Here is an 18,739-nt window from a genome sequence, read left to right on the forward strand (position 1 = left end):
GTGTGTGTGCAGGCCTCATGCCCACGTGCCCCCAGGTGTGTGTGCAGGCCATGTGCCCCCAGGTGTGCGTGCAGGCCTCATGCCCATGTGCCCTCAGGTGTGCATGCAGGCCTCATGCCCCCAGGTGTGTGTGCAGGCCGCGTGCCCCCAGGTGTGCGGGCTGCCTCACCGCCAAGCCTTCTTCCTGGGCTGCGGGGCCCTGTCCCGCCCTGGAAGTCGGTGGCTTCCCCTGAGAGCCGGGGCAGCCTGCAGGTGGCGGGTCGGGAGGCCCACTCGGCAGGAACCAAGCTGCCCAGCCCCAGCCTCGTCTTCCTTTTGAACTTTTGTGCCAAAACACGAGGTATCAGTTCCCATTTGTACCTCGCGACTTGCGCGAGGCAGTGTGTGCTTCCACGGGCTGAAACGTCATTTTTCTGTCTTAGCACGCACGGCGCTGTGCGAGGCACGCTGCATCTTTGTGTTTTATCGTGTCACAGCGCCAGAGTGTTTTCTAGAGGACACAACATAAACGTTAGAACAGAGAGCAATGGAAGAATGGGATCCACGATATTCAGGAGTTAGTAAACCGGTGACTTTTCAATGAGCAAAATTTGAATCTGGAAGAAATCTTAGAAATTGCCTGGATTTGTAGGGTAATCCAATTCAACGGACTATTAATTTAACATCACTTTAGTGGCTTACATAGTAATTGTTTCCTAATTTTTTAAAAAAAAAAAACTATTTCAGGGAGTTTTGCCCTTACTAAACTTGATGCTCTCTTTCTATGACAAGAAAAATTATGTTCTATTTGAAGCATCCCTATGTCAAAGCGCTTCGGTGATGGATTACTTACATTTCCATGGCCTACTTTATAGTCTTAGATGGATCACTTGTGGAAATAGTCGCTCTCTTAAATGCATCTTCTCACAAGTTGACATCAACGACTGTAGGTGGGGTTTGAATACCCAGGCGGGGACGGCACGTCTGCCCACGGCCACCACCATATCGAACTCCCCAGTTACACTTAACACGTCTCAGCTGTACCCCTCTGAATAATTACCATGGCAACGAAGCTACTAAAGAGATTGGCCATTTCCCCTCCTTCCCTTTGACCTTTCCCACTGTCCTTTGGAAGAAGTTCCTTAGACCTGACTACTTTTGAGCCTAGGCCTTGTTCTTTCTCTTTGTCTTGGAAAAAAAGAAAAAAAAAAACCTAATAAAAACAGTACCAAATAAACTATTAATCATTTATATTGCTCTTTTGGTTTTGTTTATATCCAAAGGCATTCTATTTGCATAAAGCATGTCAAGGTAGCATCAGTCAAAATTTGATTCACTATGTTTGCAGGTGATGGCTTGGACAACAGTGTAGCTTCCCCCAGCACAGGTGACGATGATGATCCAGATAAGGACAAAAAGCGTCACAAAAAGCGTGGCATCTTTCCCAAAGTAGCCACAAATATCATGAGGGCGTGGCTGTTCCAGCATCTAACAGTAAGTGGATTCTAAATGACATATGTGAACTAAATATGGACGATGAACCCGTTGTGATAGAAAAAAAAAAAAGATGGGGGAAAATGAACCCTCTGCACTTGGAATATTTCATAAATCACTGTGTCCCCCTAGTTTTTACAGAAGTGTTAGCCCTTATTTCCTAGATACTTACCCCAAACGAGGACTGTTATTTGAAGTTCACTATTGCAATTTTGTTAACTGTAAGTTATAAGGTGTAGGAGTTGTGATTTTAAGTATGTATGTTAATGATGTTGCTTTTCTCAGTGTGACTCTTGGGTCCCTAGAACCAAGTCCTACTAAGAAGAAAGTAAGATAGACCCCGGAGAGAAGGACTTCCTTTCTCCTAACGCTGCAGCGGACCTTCCTAGCACACGGTCCCAAAAAGCTTAAATCTTGTTGCAATGGCAAGATGCTCACATAAATTGCTCTGAAGTGGTTTGCATGCACTGGTTGCCATTACGAGACATTCATCCGAGCCCGAGCTGCACAGTGAAAGTTGTCCCTGTGCTTAGAACTGTAAAGGGAAACAGCAATATAGAGTCAACTCTTCCTGTGTAGTCCCTGGTGACTTTTCAAGCAGAGTAACAGTTTATATTGTCTGTGTGAGTATTGCTGTTTTCACTGCAGGAATTCTCCTGGAGATGTGAGAAACTGGAGATTTGGGGCTTTATGCCACCGAGGGATTTGTTTTGTTTGGTTATTGTTCTGAATGAATTTCATGTTCAAAATATTTATAATCATAATATTTTGGTGGATATTTTTGTAAGTGCATACCGACTTAATGACATCCGAGGAAGAAGACGGAATGAAAATTTATGGATAAAATAATATTTTAAGAATCAGCAACGTTGTCGCCACGGGGGACTTCTCACTATATTAGGGACAGAGGTTGAGTTTAAAATAGGTCATCGCCTCGCCCCCGCCTGGTAGCCTCAAGTGAGCAAATGCTAAAAGTCTTGGCTTTTTGAGAAACGTCAGAAGCAAACTCTTTATGTTACTGTTTTTTTTTAAAGCATAGTTTGCTTTCCTTAACGTCATTTATGTTTAAATATCAAGGTTAATTCTGCGTTGTCACCCATGTGGCCAGGTCAGTTGACCCTCCCCACCTTTGCCCGCCTTCAGAGCGCTGGCCTCCATAGCTTGCACTGTGTCAGGGAGACACGAGGGGCCGTCAAAGGCCACCACGCTGGTTCTGCTCCTCTGGATGGAGGCTCTGCCTCCAGGAACACTCGAGGGTGTAAATTAATCCAGACTTTCCGGCAAGGATAACTAAAAAAATATATAAAAAATAAATAAGTAAAATACTTTCCTCCCTCTGCCCCAGTCACCATGATTCCAAACAGCAACTAGACTACCCTGACCATTTGGGAAGCAGCTTTGGAGGTTGGCCTAGGGCTGGTAGTTAGTTGGAGCTTTAGATCGTGTGGCTGATTTTAGCAGCATATGCGGTTTACCCCAAACCCCACCCGGGTGCCGTTACTTACCTGACGCCTGTTACCTGTACGCGGATAGTCCGAGATGTGCCTGGTGCAAGTTTGCCCCTGAGGGTTATGGACCACGACTGAGGGGGATGGGAAGGGCCAGGGTCTGGAGGGCACGGAGGGCACGGAGGGCACGGCAGGAGGAAAACGTAGCGGGAGATAGGCAGAGGCAGTTGGTGAACGGTGCTGATGCAGCCGTGCTGATGTTTTGTCACTGGGGCCAACCAGCCAACCAGATCTGGAGCCTGGGGGTGGGAGGGGACAAAATCAGGTGGCCCCTGAGGTTATGACCAAAGTCTCTTGCCTGTATTAACGGGGAAAAAAAAAAAAAAAAAAAAAAAAAGAATGGATTTCATCAGCTTCCATCTCAATCTGCAAAGGAGCTTGAGGCTGAGATGCCCCTGAATAAAATATAATCAAATATTAGTTCAGACAGAATCAGGAGAGAGAGAAGCAAGTTCTTTTATTCATCCACCAGGTTTCCTGGTTTTCTAGGTCATACCCTTGGGAAGAACCTTGTAGAGAGAGCTATATTATCTTCTTAAAACAAAATGAAACAACACAACAAAACTTCTGTAGCCACCAGCAAGATCTTACCTGCATTGTGATGCTTTTTGTGGTCCATCTGTTATTCGGGCAATTAGATTGGAAATTATTCATAAACTGCCTGATTTCTTGAGGCCTGGCTAACATCTTTCAGTTTTGGGGTCTGTGCTGGCCTTTGCCCCTGCCCTGGAAGGGGAAACCCATTTGTCCACACCTCCCTGGCTTTCTGTGCATGTTTGCAGAAATCGCCTAGTGGCCTGCATCGGACATGCCCACCTGCTTCCCCACTCCGCTGCCATGTGCTCGTACAAAAATATCGGTAACGGTAACCACCTCTAAAAAACCCAAATGTCTCACAGTATCATCTAAAAAGCAAAGGAGATACATTTAAATTTCCTCCCTCTTTCCTTCCCCCAATGAAAACGATGCCCTACCCTCTTCTCTAATTGCAAGACCAGCTAGACGTCCAGTTGTCAGTTGTCTTGTTACACCTCTTGAAGGAATGCACAAACCGCTTAGGTCATCGTTCATAGTCAGGAGCCGGTCATAACGAATTCTATGGGAAAGGCCTCCAGAGTTTAAGGAGAGTTTTGTTATTTGTTCAAATGTGATTAAGTAGTGATATCTCCGCACTAATCTTTTAGCAACTTTATGTCAAGTTCTGAGGGTTCTGGGGGATTGCACGATTCATTTGGAAGATGCTACAAATTTTAAATGTTCACATTCTTGCTTATATGATTAATGTAACTTAATCTGGAGAAATCCTGTCTGAAATCTTGCAGGATACGAAAGAGCATTCGAAACTCTGACTAATTAACGTGATAGCAATAACAATTTATTAGCAAGCTGTAAAAACTAATCTTTTAACTGCCAAAAAGCGTATTATAAAACCTCACATACCTTTTTTTTTTTTTTTGAAAGCAAATTCCTACTTTCTTTTATTTTTCAAATAAATGGGTCAATCTTTACATTGGGTTTATTCGGTTAAAAACAGCAACAACAACAAAAACCTGTCTTTGAAAGGGCTTTCAAGCATTTGTGTGTCAGGGGAGTAGAATGGGCCCTGAAAACAAAACAAAACAAAAAACACACAAAAGAAACTTTCCTGGATTTGCACCCCAGCTGCATAAGAAAAATGTGCTGTTTCTGTAGCTGTCCACAGGTAGATTTAATCGGTAGCACATTTTACTACTCCAAGGAGAGAACTAAACCTTCATTCTGTGACTCGCAGTGAGCTAAACTGGAAATACTTGTATACGATGAAAATAATAAAAGAAAAAGGAAACAGATTTTAAACTTTGGTGATTTTGGGGTAAAAGGAAATTTCAGTGATGTAAATCTCCACCTCAGTCTTGGTTGAGCATTTGCCAGTTTTGATAACTAGGAGCAGGTCTCTTAAAAGAAACTCTTCCCTGGAATCGCCAAGGATGACTGACATTATTTAGATAATAAGAGAGAATTCGAAAGAAAACAAAAGCATTTATTAATAGAAATGCTTGCATTTGCCTGAAGACAAATTATTGCAAACAATTAAGAAATACTTAATATCTGAGTATGAGTCACTGTATAGTCAGTCAGTTCGGGGGCATATGCTCCATGAAGGTTTCTTTTTCCTTCTGAAAGGTGTTATTCCAACTATAACTACAACCTACTATGTCATAGTGTTTAAACTGGATGTGTTTTACATATTGCCAGTTATTTTGCTATATGGTGTTACAACGATATGTGCCTAAGGGCCTAGCGAAAATGAGAAAAAGGGAGAAATACAACGTTTCAGGTAAAAAAAAAAAAAAATCAAGGGTTTTCTGTTTTGTTTCTTTCCCCCCCTACCCTATTGGATTTATACCCTCTTGCATATTGCGGATTTAAATATAATCTAAATAGAAAAGCGGTTAATATGGTTCTTATTTAAAATATGCAGTGACATGTTTTCCGGCATGGAGCTGCTATGTGTCCCAGGAATCTTGAAAGTTAGGAAGAATGCAGGCTGTTCACATACACACCTGCGGGGTCAGGTGAAGAAACCATGCGAGGGGCGACGCATCTGGTATTTGACCAGTAAGGGGAGGTGACCCTCAAGGTGAATTGGTTTTTCATTCACATTCTCTTGGATTCCTTTCACTGATCTTTCGGATCTCATTGGATGCTTAATAGAGACACTTTGTTTCTGTGTCTGGATACACATTTTTTTTTTGACTCTTTGGTTTTGTTTTGTTTGTTTCTTATTTGTGAACTTGTAGCCTTGAAAAATCCTTGTTTGTCTGTGGCGAAATTTATGTCTCAATTTCTGATTTATAAGACGTTCCTCTCAATGTGGATAAAGCCAAAGTGAGGGGTTGTAGAATCTTCCAGGTTGAGAATGGCGTTTCCATAGAAACACTATTAGATGAAAAGTGCCCTGCGGGTCCGCCACTCTAAGGATGGAGTAAATGGAATTGAATTGGGAATTGAATGCTCTAGAAGAGACAGATGTTGTTTCATTGGTTTTGCTTTTGGTAACAAGATCTGTTGGCGACATCTTAGTGTCATATCTCTGCTTGCAGTTTTGGAAGAATTGTTCTCTCAACATTAGGAATTATTATTACACTGAAAAAGTCCTTCTCTTTGGTATCCAGACAACCGTTCTGTTGATCAAGGTGAGTGAAAGGTCAAAAGGCAGACAGAAGGACCTGTAGGCGGGCATGTAGGTAGGTAGCAGATGGGATTTGGTCCCCTCCTTCCGTCCTCTGTTTTTCTGTCCCTCACCTCTAAAATTTGATGGTTTCAACAGCAAATATTTCCATTGTGCCTAACCAGCTGGTATGATTCAGCTAAAATCAGTCCTAAGAGGATAGTGGGGTCAGGAAGGCAGTGTTCTTGAACTCTTGCCCAGAATGGGAAGGAGGGTAGTACAAAGTATTTGAGAAGGACAGTCCTTCCTTCAGACTAGTCCTAACGTATCTTCATGTGCGCGTGCCTGACCCAAGGGAGGTGGTTTGTGGAGACAGCAACTTTGAGTCCTTCTTCGCTGCGTGTTTTCCGCAGATACATGATTAAATTGAGATTCTTGAAAACCAGGATGTAGGGGTGACAAGAATTTTTCCCTTCCAGATGTCCATGTGCCTTATCAAAAATGAGCTCTCGTAAACCTAGGAGAATATCTTTGTAGCTGCGACTTTTTCTCCTACACGTAGTTGCCATTCACCTTCATGGGCTTTCATGATGATGATGGGTCAGAGCAAGGCTGTGCCAAAACTAGCCCAAGTTTGAGTGACAGATCCCTCTATTTTAATTTTAAAAGGTCTCTGCTAGTTTGGAGATAGCATATTTCCACTGTGATTACATTGGACCCTGACGATTTTTCACCCAATTGGGAATCCTCCCTCTTAGGAGGCAAATGGAATAGATTGTTTAATTACTTGGAGGTACTGTTGGAATGCCCTAATTCTTCTGTGATGTATGCCATATACTCCGTTTTAATAATGAAGCGGGTGGTTTCTAGATTCTGGGGCAACTGCCTTTTTTTTTTTTTTTCCTCTCTCTCTCTCTCTTTCTTAGCTGGTTATTGAAATCCTAATGGGATGGGTGATGAATTTTCTTAGGTCAGGTAAACTGAAAAGGCTACAGCTGGAATTCTTCACCCAGAAGAATCGGAGTTAATACTAATGATCATTGTGAATTAGAAGATCAAAGGCAAAGCATCAGCCGGTTCTCCAAGTCGTTGCCCCAGAGGCCATTAGTGACCTGGAGAGCTCTCTCGCAGCCTTCCACACACCTCCTTCCCCTCGTCCCAGCCTTTCCTCCCCATCATGGTTGTGCACCTCTGACCTGGGGTAATTACAGTCGGTTGATGAGGGGACATGGGGGAAAAAAAAACAATCAAAAGTAAAACAAAAGTCCAACTTTAAATAATTGCCCATTTACCCAGGTACCTAGGACTCATAAGCCAATGAGCTCTGACTGAGGAATGTGACAGAGATTTTTGTGCTCAAATGATTTGCTCATGTCTCTGAGGATTGGTGCCTTATACAAGGGGCTTGTGTAGAGTCTGGCTGGCAATTTATAATTTAGATTATACTAAAATTTTCCTTTGTTTCCAAGGATAGGTTGAAAATACACAGTAGTTCGGTTCTCTGCTATGCTCTGAATCGGGCTAATTAAATAAAAGATGAGGTTCAAAACAAAAGTGCCCATATAAGCACAGTTTATTAAGTTGATGGTTGCTGATGCACATGACTGCTTGAACACCAGCCAGCCGTTTATACTTCAAAGCATACATCAATATCATGTCTTCTTCTGATTCCTCCGATATATTTTGGAAGATAAAGTATCAAGTTCGGTCAGTGAGTATGCAACTGCTCCTCCTCAGTTTATCATTCAGATTAAAACTGGAGCATCGCTTATATGTGTGTGTGAGTGTGTCTCTCAGACTGACTCAGCCCAACCCTCAGGAGTCTCCCATAATGCAAGCTTGACTTTTTACCTTTTCAGTGTTTAAGATTCCTAGGGAAGGTATTTTGCTTTAAAGTATGAAGGTTTGATGGAGAGAAGATCAGTTGGTTTTGTTTTAGAAAGGATTCTAGTGTTTGGGTTGGGTGTGGTTGGTTGGCTGTTTGTCCAGGAGAGGTAAATCTATCTGTCATGGAATTTAGGGTACTTTATCTGATCTGACTGGAAACATCCCAATCACATCTCAGTCTTCCTTATGGAAACGTGTACATACATACATACGTCCCTACATACGTGGACATTATTCTGTAGGACCGATCTCTCTGAACCCCTGCTCCCTGGACCAATCCTAGTGGGGAAAACGGACCCATTTTACTTCTTTTTATCTCCCAAATATTTATGGTCAGGGCTCTAATTTTTCTGATTTTGACTGTTGTGAGTATATGCCAGGAGATAACCAATAGTGGAGAGCACCTTGCAATCGATGGTCTGTCGCTTGGGTCACAAAACCCTGCTGGTCACGGTCCAAGTTCACCTGTAATAACAGAACGCCACGAAGTAGCAAAAATTATTGTAGTAAGGCTCCAAGCAGAGATAGTGACTGTGCGGATTCCCATCCAAATGGCTGAGACGGACAAGGCTGTTTCAATCCTGCTTGTCCCTCAGTTGGCAGAGTCCTGAGCCCAGGAAGGCTGGCTCACCTCGATGGACTTGTTGCTCCTCCTAGTGTGTCAAGAGTAGGAGAGAGCCCTCGGGGATGCAGATAGGCACCCGTTTCTTGATAGGCCCGTGGAGAGCCTCCAAGAACAAAGAAGTACCTGAGAGAGTTATGACAGGCAATTTTCTAACATCTTAAGGACCTTTAGCCCTGGTTTTTTCTTGCGGTTGCATAATGCCTTCACTCAGCAAGTTACAGCCCAGTGAGTATGGGTCCTGATGCAAGACCTGTGGCTTTGTCTTTGAACACTATAAAGAAGAGATAGGCCCCAAATAACTTGAAGTTATAAACGTGAACATCCCAACTTAGTTGATATGAGATACAAATTACCTGATTTTATCATGTATTATTCAAACTCTTCTGATCTAGAGACCTTTGGTTTGGTGGAAAAGACTCCTTGTCCTCCTGGTATTATCTCTTCAGGCAAAATGGGACTATATATATATATATATGAACACAACCTGTCATGTGTCTTTGCTCTTCAGTTCTTAATATTCTGCAGTCAGTTTTCATCTGTTCCCACATTAATTTTGGCATCCCTGTAGAGCCCATGCTCTCTCCCATGACACGAGTGACCTTTGAGAATTCAGTGTCCTAGGAAGTTCTCGGGATGCCAGGGGGCCAGGAGGCATAGTCAGTGAACAGGAACACCCATCCTAAGAAAGATCAATGAGTAGAGGTAACTTCTATTGCAGGTGATAGAAGTTTAGGGCTAATTCCTATTATGTAAAGAGAAGCCAGTTTCCAAACATCTTGGGGGAGAAGCTAAAAAAAAAAAAAAAAAAAAAAAAAAAAAGACTTGATTTCACATTACATGACATTACTTTTATCATTTGCTTTAAAAAAAAAAAAAAGATCTCTTAACGGCTTGGCTATTTTGACACTGGATCTTTCTGTCCTGTTAACAGCTGAAGAAAAAAATTGATCCAAAGGTTAAAGGAAATCACAACGTGTGTCTTGGCGGTGACTTGTAGTTTAATATTTCCGTGTGCACTGGATTCTTAAGATAAGCCTATGAGGTAGCAGGATGAGCAAAACGAAGTTTCGAGAAGTGAATGATTTTTTTTCCTCAAGGGTGAAAGCTAGGAACTGGCTGAGCTGGAAGCAGATTCTCCTGACTTGAATTTCCCAGTGCTTTCCACCACGTTGCCTCTCAAATACAGAGCAAATCAAATCGCATTGTGGAAGTTCAAAGGTATAATCATAATCTCATTCCATGAACTAGCTAATTAGTATTTTTTTTTTAAATAAAAATAAGAGCCAGACGGTTTGGCATAAAACTTCATCATGCAACCTGATGGTTACTGGTAACAATCAAGGATGATCCTTTCTCCCCTAGATCTTTTTTTTTCTGGATGTCTCTGCCCATTAAAAAAAGGCATAGCTAGAGCTATTGATATTTTGTGCAACTGGAATAATTTATGCATTGTTAGAATTTCAGATTTTAAACATTAGCTGCTCCTCCTTCCTTATGGAAATATGTAAATCTCTCGCCCTGTCTACTACTAACAATGTCTGATAGCAGTTTGGGGGTGAGGGCTCTTTCCTCATGCAAATCCTAAGTGAACCTTCTCACACAGAATTTAGCTCCTTGCAGACTTTTTTTTTTTTTTTTTTTTTTTGCCCGTCACGTGTCCAGGACGCCAAAGAGCTATGTCTTTAATTTGCTTTATGGAGACCGAGGAACCTGCCGCTGCCGTCTCGATTACTCTTGAAACTACCATCCAACTGTCGTTTCTCAGCAAAGAAGGCTGCTAAAGCCTGGAGAATTAGGCCGCTGCTCTGGGCTCTGACACTGCGGTCTGATCATTTTAAAGCTAGTAATAACCAGAATCCTAAAATTCTTATGAATAAAATGTAATTTTAGTAATGTTTCCATAAACAGTGGTAATGGTGGCATTTTAGTAGGCAGTGACATTAGTCACATCGAAATTGCACCACATTGGCTTTTAAATTACTCCACCTGTCTGTGTGAATAGAATTTTCAGTGTAAAAGCAGAGAGACAGCTGCTGCTAATGTCTTCTTCTCCCTGTGCAGATAATGCTGGCAAATCGACATGCATAAAGGACTGGTTTGTGATGTAAAACGGTACCTGACCCTGCCGGCTCCCGAGCCACAAAGAAATACCTTTAATTACCGGTGGCCGTGTCTCGTTGTGGATGTACCAGTGTCAGCTTCCAGGGACGTGACCTCAGGTCCACCCCCTTCCCCCCCGCCCCCCGTGGGCACGTCACCCACCGTATACTCTTTCTTCCACCCACATCCGTAGTGAGATGGGTGAGCGTTTACCTTGATGTGTTTCAGAAACGTGTAAGGCATTAATACTTAAAAGGGAAACGTCTGATACTGTGTGAACTTGATTGATGATCCTGCCGTGTGAGAACTTTCAAAGATTAGTGGAATCTGGTTCCTTCTTCCTAGGCAGGGTGGAGCTCCGTAGGATGCTGTGGATGCTCTCAGAGGGCTTAGCATCATTCATCTGGCGCAGATACGTGTTCTTGCGTGTGGATCACGGCCGGGCAGAAAGGGCAAAGAGTAGAGGGGCCAGAGAATATCATCTATTTTATTTTGTTTTATTTTTTAATTTAATTTATTTTATTTTATTTTATTATTTTATTTTATTATTTTATTTTATTATTTTATTTTATTTTATTTATTATTTTATTTTATTTATTTTATTTTATTATTTTATTTTATTTTATTTTATTTTTTTATTTTATTTTATTTTATTTTATTTGTTGGACCACGTGCCCATGCTTCCCGTTGACATGTGATGAAGCTGCCTCTCTCGAAGCAGCCTTTTTGTTTTTGGCCTCCTGGTTCTGGTCGACCGCAGCAGCTGCCTCAAAGTAAGAATGGGCCGGCCAACGGGATCCTCCTGTGGAGGCTCCTGTCGCCAGCAATGCATTTGGTGAAATGGCAGGTAGGAGATACACTCGTCTGGCTCACTCGTAGGCATTCTTTTTGACTTCTTTCACACAACTGGTGTTTTCGTGTTTAATTTAACAAGGAATGAGTAGTAAATGAAAGCTGCTGCCTGAAATCCCACTGTGAGCGTGTTTTGCACTTGGCTCCCCAGTGACAAGGCAATTTGTGAAATTATGTGATGGAGTAATTAGATGAAGCCAGGGCTCCTGATTGTTGCCATGCATATGTGGCGAGGGTTTGCTGGGAAGAGGGAGGGGGAGAAAGAAATAGATTATTACCCTGGCAAGTTGGCTCAAAGCTTCTTCATTTATTTGTAAACAGAATATTTAGTGACCGCATAGGAAGTAGCTGTAATCACCAGCTCATAAAGAAACCACAGCAGAGCTTTTGAATTTTTGCAGAGTGCTCATGTAAAATTTAAGCTGGGAGGCAGAGTCCCTGTTAATGTAATTAGGATCTAATTTACCACCCTTTGCACACAGATGTAATAATGTCTAGATATTTATTCTATCTTTAAGCACGTTACATATACCTCAGTGCAGCAGTTACTGAACAGAAACAGGTGTGAGCACTTTCCTAATTCGTTTTTACACTGTAAACACGTAGCAATTTAAGGGAAATATTTACCAAAAACGAGGGGAAGGAATGTCTGCAAATGAGGCAGTAATGGACAGTTGCCCTTTATGTACTGATGGATTTCTCAATGGTTAAGTAAATTAAAGCAAATGCTAGAAAAATCAATAGGCCAGCATAGTCTCGGTTTTGCCTCATAGACTTCAGGACAGAATGACAGATGTGGTGTCTATGACCCATTTAAGTATTAATGCTTGAAAAACTGCTTCTGCATGCGAGGTTATAGGCTTAGAAACATTCTGCTGTATTAAATTACAGACAATAATATTTTTAAGTATATGTGGAATTTATATGTTTCGGTGAGGCTGTCCTTATGTGTCGCATTTATACTGGAAGATTAGTTGCCTGGTTGTTGCAGTCGCGCCATAAATCAGTTTGGGACGTTCCCACGCGGAAACATCTTCATAAGGCTGTAGTCGGAAGGTGAGGATGATGTGTCTCGAGCTTGCCTGTGTGGGGAAGCGAGGATGCTCCCTAACACTCCGGGTGGAAAGCAGATTGGATTTAATTGAGAGCTAGATGCTCAGAGCCTTTGGAAGAACCCGTAAGGTACCATTCCAGTGGGGCCTATGATTCAGTCGCTCTCCAGGGCCACGGGAGCCATAGCTTGCACTTGAACTGACACGGCTAGTTGACCGTCGCCGGGTGTGGAATTTTCGGGCTGTTCTAATGTTCTGAGGAGTGGACGTTAACCTCTGAGAGACAAGGACGGCCCTTGGGTAGCACCACACGGGGTCCATTTTCCCCTCCGGTGTTGTTCCCGTTACCACCCTCAAGAGAAATGGTGTAGACGTGGTCACATGCTGGTTGGTTGACCGCCGGTGGCAGGAGGATGACGAGAAGAGGAACGAGGCGCCGTGTACTGGAGTCCTGGCTTTCGGGAGCGAGGCTGGTTTTTGTAACCAGAATAGACGGGAGGGTTGAAGTCATCATCCTGGTAAGTTGGGGAGAAGGTGCCATTCGTCTGCCGGGAAGGGGTTGGGCTGGCGTGGACGTGACCTCCCTGCCTTAGGCTGAGTGAGCTCAGACGGTGACCTGCTTCCTTCTCTGCCCGGGACACCACGCACACCGTCCGGCCTGCCTCTCTGGGTTTTGGACATCAGTGTGTGCGGGTGCTAGGTAGGGCGACAACAGGTAGGGTGACGACAGGTAGGGTGACAATAGGTAGGGTGACGAATGCAATCATTGGCGCTCTTGCTGGGTTGATACGGGGAGAAGTAGAATGATGACTTAGATTCTTAGTTGAAGGTGTCGTATCCATTTTAATTTTCATGCAATCTAGCGTCAATATTCTCCACGCTCCCTTGAGTCTGGATCAGGGGATTTAGCAGGGGACACACCTGGAGGTTTAATGGACGTGTACATAGTAATTTTTTGAAAGTGGAAGTCTACCATCTGGAAAACCAGAAAGTAGAACTCTACAGAATTAATTTTTGTCTTGCTTCTTTTAAAGCAGTACTTCTTAAACCCTCGTGTGCACTCAGATGATATGGGGAGCGGTCTTCCAAGGAAGATTCTGGTTCAGCGGGGCGGGGCCTGAGATTTCTGCATTTCCAATAAGCTCCCAGCAGAAACCGATGCTTCTGGGGCACAGACCACGTGTAGCTCAGCAAGGATCTAAGGAACAGAAACGAGAGGATGGACTTTAAATGGAGAGATGCTGATTCTTTTTCACCATCTTTGATTTTTATACCTTGATTCCACCCTTCCTCCCCGCCCCCCCGCTTTGATGTTGAAACTTAACCCGTTATTTTATCATGTAAGTTGGAACCGAAGTGTTTCTGTTTTTCCTCTGCAAACTTGCAGTTCTTTCTCGGTGCACGAGAACTCTCTTTTGACTACCGAGGAGTTTTTAAAAGGCGGGCTTTGTGTTTTAGAGCAGCTTTAGGTTCGCGGCCAAACTGAGGAACAGGTACGCAGATTTCCCCCGGCCCCGGCCACCACCCCACGTGCATAGCCTCCCCACTCTCAGTGCCCCCCGCCGGACACGTGATACGCCTGTGGTTGACACACTATTACCACCCAAAGTCCAAAGGCAGGGTTCGCTTTTGGTGTTGCATTTTCTACGGGCTTTGGATAAACGCGCGTCGTGTGTCCATCATTATAGGATCATGCAGGCCGCTTTCGCCGCCCTAGATGAATAGCAGAGAGTCTTCGTCGAGCCTCTCTCAAATGCCCAGAAAGCTTCTGATTGACCAAGGACTCTGCCAACATCCGGACTTTGTCTTTTGGGCTCGTTGATAGTGCGCTTCTGTGTCCCGGGGGTGGAGAGGTAGCTCGGAGCGTGGAGTGGTACCGAACCTTGTGCTTCCCCTCCCTCTGGCCTTGGGGTCCTGGCGATGATGCGCCCTGATGGGTGTCATCATGGGCCAGGGGTGCACGCGGCCGTCGTGTCCGCTCCCCGGCTCCCTATTCTGGTCCCCCCGACCCCGACGGCCTTACTGAGTGAGCAACTGCGGAAACCATACGTACGTTTGAGGGAGCGATGCTTTTGTTTCTAGCAGTACCCGCCAACTTTGTGTGCCCCAGGAAAGCCTTTCGTAGTTCCACTGCCTCGTGTACATCGTCTGCCGTGGGCACTTGTCAAATCGCACAGCATCCCGGAAGATGGATTCGTTTGGGGGAAAGAAAAAAAAAAATCAGCCTCTGGAAAGTATGTCCTCTCCAGTTGGGCTAAGATCTAAGGAATTATTATAAGGACCACATACCTATTAATCATCGCTTAGCAGGTAAACTCTGTCACTCGTTAGAGTTCACATGCTGGATGTAGTTTCTTGAAATTAGGTCATTTATTTTGGTCTAAGTCATCGAGGATCAAAGGTCATAAGGAATCCAAAAGCCATTAGTCAGGGTTCTTTTCTGGACTCCTTAGATGTCATTGTGCGAGTCACCCATGGCAGCCCGGGCCTGGCCTGCTGTCAGGGAGCTGGCAGGGTGCCTACTTTATTTCCAGTTTGCATAGATAAAAAGCCAGAGCAAGCTACTCTCAGAATCACTATAAAAATAAGCTTACATAAAATCTCCATTTGAAATACAGTATGTGTGTGCCCCTGCATGCTCTCTCTTATGGAAGCCATGGGACCTAGAAATCAAAATTAGGAAGAGAGGCGTACACTGGATGGCTCTGTGGCTTATTCTTTGTTTTGGCGAAGGCATTTATAATTCATTGTGAATTTAGCGAAGACCGGATTCTCACAAAGAATTGTGACGGCGACCCAAGTGTTTTTAATTTGCCAACGTAAAATAAAAACGGAAGCGCCGTTTCAGCCGTTGTCGAAAACGCACGTCGCCAAGCCCCTCTTGATGACATCGAGGCGCGTCTGGCAGTCATGAGTTTACGCGTATCAGGAGCGGTGGGCAGGAGATGTAGTCAAGTCAATTCATTTCCTCTCCCCGTTGAGCCCTGTGGGTCTCGGGCCCACACCTCGAAGTGAAAACATTATCCATTACCCAGGCGACAGGCGCCCAGGACCTAGTCCCTGAAAGCGGTCGCGCCGGCCCGGGACCACGAGCGCTCAGCAGCGTTCAGCACCTCGGTGTTGGAGAGAGCCGTTGAGTAAACGGTGGGCTGAATTGCGAGGTGGGGGGCCGGATAGAAAGGCCAAATACACGTGCATGAAATAGTGTAGAGTCGACGTTTTAGAAATCAAGCGATGAAAGCAAGGGGCCCGTTTGATTTTAAACGGTTGTTAGTTACAAAGTGGTTAGTCTGCACGTGATCGTACGTTGGTAATCGCGCCGCTGCAATATACCGATTACAGGTGGAGCATTTTACACGAGAAAGCGGGACAGAGGGGAGATGTTAGCGTACCTTAGAGACCAGAGGGCTCAGGGCCCTACATCGAGCCTGCTGGACTCCCTGCTTCCACACCCCACACCTCCGTGTGCGACTGCTTTTGCTCTTGACATGGTCTCGCGTTCACAGTTGGCAGATCCAGGGAGAGCCGAGGTCGAGGTCTGCGCGACCTCACCAGAGACGCTCCTGGGCACGGGGACAGAGCTCCTGGGCACCGGGTGCCATGCGGGGCCTCCGTCCTGGCACGGCGGTGACAGCGAGCGTGGGGCGGGGATGCGTGTCTGGCTGGCGGGGTGGTGGCCGTGGGGCCTCCCGTCAGGTGCCTTCGGGTGTCCGGAGGGTGCGCAGACTCCTGGCGGGGCCTTCCGTGCTGGGAAGACGGGCTCGTTATTTTTCCACACCAGAAACGGAGGCCAAACTCCAGGCCACAGCTCCCTGAGCTCCGGGTGCCAATATACACCGGGCCGTTGAGGTTTCTTTTATTTTCCAAGTAGGTTCAAACGCTCTCTGCGCACCGAGCGTGGCCCAGGGCTCTCTAAGCTCCCTGAGACGGGCTCAGAGGGAGTTGGTGGTTGCAGTTTGTAGAAAGAACCGGAATGAGAACGTGAGACGGCTGCCAGAGCTCAGGGAAGAAGGCTGGGGTTGTGGGACTGCAAAACAACGGGGTGGGGTGGGAGGTACTTTGGATTTCTGGAGGGAAACGCTGGTAGCTGACATGTGCCGTCCCCTGCGAGCGCCAGCGATGTGCCCGGGCGGGTCCTAGCAGCTGCCCGCCTTTCAGCGCAGCATGTGCACAGAAATCACGAGTAAACCCGAAACGACCAAAAGTCAGTGTGCCCATCGTCCTCATGCACCAGCTGTCCCAAATGATGTCAGTGAGTAAACGACCCCTCCTTGCTGGTGCACATGGCTCCCGCCCCACCTTCCCCTTGGTAGGCCACTGCTCGGCACCCTCATCCTTTGCACCCATTGAATTCCCACAGTGAGCCCCCAAAGGCGGTCCTGCTGGTCTCCTTATCCTACTGATAAGAAAACCAAGGTTCAGGGGGGTGACACTGGTTGCCCGAGGTAGCGCGATGAGAAGCGGGGCTTGGACTTGAATCAAGCGGGTCTGACCCTGGAGCACTCGTGAGTGGACATTTGATAAGGAAGAGCATCAGAGGTGACTTCCCTGTTCACGTGGGGCACGTAGGGAGCAGGCACCTCCGCTGTCTCGTTGATGATAGAAAGGAAGTCAGAAGGAGGAACTGGTTTTAGGGGAAAGGTGAGGAGTTCAGTTGGGATACCCTGTGGCCCTGGTGCCAGTGGGACAGCCACATGAGTCGTTGGCCGATGGCTGGAAATGAGATTACTGGGGCTTTGTGAGCGCACACGTCTTTGGTGTTGCCGCCACTGAAGCCGAAGATGTGTTTGGAGTCTTGGATCCAGGGAGTGCTAAAGGAGAGAAGGAGGTCAAGGGTGGAATTTGGTCAGCGCCTCGTCTGAAAGGCCATCTGGAGGGGAAAAGCTAGAGGAAGAGACAGGAGCACGCAGAGAGGTCTTCTGTCGAATGTGGAGGTGGGCTGAGCCCATGTCTGAGGGCCCTTCCAGCTCTAACACTTGAATAGTCTCAGAGAAGGGAGGAAGCCACAATGATAAGGAGCCAAAGAGTCCATCCCCTAAGCGAGTCCATGGTGGCCCTCAGACGGGCTCCCCTCCTGGTCATCCTCATCTCAGTTGATAGCATGGCCGTGGACCCAGAAGCTCCAACCAGGAACCTAAGAGTCATCCTTGAAATTTCGGTCTTCTTTTCCCATCATGGAGAGTTGCTCACTCCCTGAGTCCCACCAATTCTCCCTTCTAAATGCTCCTCCATTCTCTTATCCCTGTCTTGTCCCGTTGTCACCGCCTTGCCGTCTCCTGCTTACCTGTTTCCCTAATCAGCCTCCCTGCCAGGCGGCCTTTCTTACGAATAATCTCCTTTTGGCACCACAGTGATTTTTCTAAAATAACACTTGGCCAAGTCTCCCTCTACGTAAAATCCTGTGGTATTTCCTTCTCGGCCTTAGGATGCAACACCCTGGGCATACCGTTCAAGGACCCTTTGAGGTCTGACTCTGGCCCACTGAGCACCCGGGGTCCTCTCGTCCTTCCCACGCAGGCTTCTCACACCTTTGCTGCAGCCAAGCCTGAAGGCTTCCATCCCCCAGAGGTGCTAAATGGTCCTGGTCTCTGTGCACCTGCACGTGCTATTCCCTCACCCGGAATGCGTCCCCCCTCCCCCGCCCTGTGACCTTGTCCCCACTTCACACGCTTTCTTCTGCATCCTTCATGTTTTATTTCAACCATCCTGCTTGGAGAAACCATTCCTGTCCCCTCCAGGAGAGAGGAAATGACCCCTGCTGCCAGACCCGTATAATACCTTGATGGTCATCTGATAGAGAGCACTTATCGTGGTGACTGTTTTATTTACGAGCAGCCTCCCTACCTGGAGGTCAGGATTGACCCTCTCATGTCTCTATCTTCAGAGACATATTGTAGGTGTCTGATAATATTTATTGACTAAATGAATGAGTGAGGTTTCAAAACAGAGGTGACCAAACCTGAGAATTTTTTGAAGTAGAAGGACTGGGAAGGGTCCTGGCGTGAGGCTTAGGATACCCTCAGTGACCTTCGAAAAGGCCATTCCAGCCCTTTGGAGGTGCAAGAAGTCCTATTACAAGGCAGGCGGGTGA

At 45.7% G+C, this 18,739-nt stretch overlaps 1 protein-coding gene across 11 annotated transcripts in view; it reads left to right on the top strand.

The window, feature by feature from the left end:
* MEIS1 (Meis homeobox 1) overlaps window positions 1-18,739 on the top strand; it is a 144,165-nt gene that overhangs the window by 81,220 nt on the left and 44,206 nt on the right. For all 11 annotated transcript variants that reach the window (XM_041755626.1, XM_041755623.1, XM_041755624.1 and 8 more), the window contains one exon: window positions 1,328-1,473. In XM_041755626.1, the coding sequence (XP_041611560.1) occupies window positions 1,328-1,473 (146 nt within the window). The remainder of the gene's footprint in view (window positions 1-1,327; window positions 1,474-18,739) is intronic.

Source organism: Vulpes lagopus, chromosome 5 (genome assembly GCF_018345385.1).
Source record: "Vulpes lagopus strain Blue_001 chromosome 5, ASM1834538v1, whole genome shotgun sequence".
NCBI classification, from domain to species: domain Eukaryota; kingdom Metazoa; phylum Chordata; class Mammalia; order Carnivora; family Canidae; genus Vulpes; species Vulpes lagopus.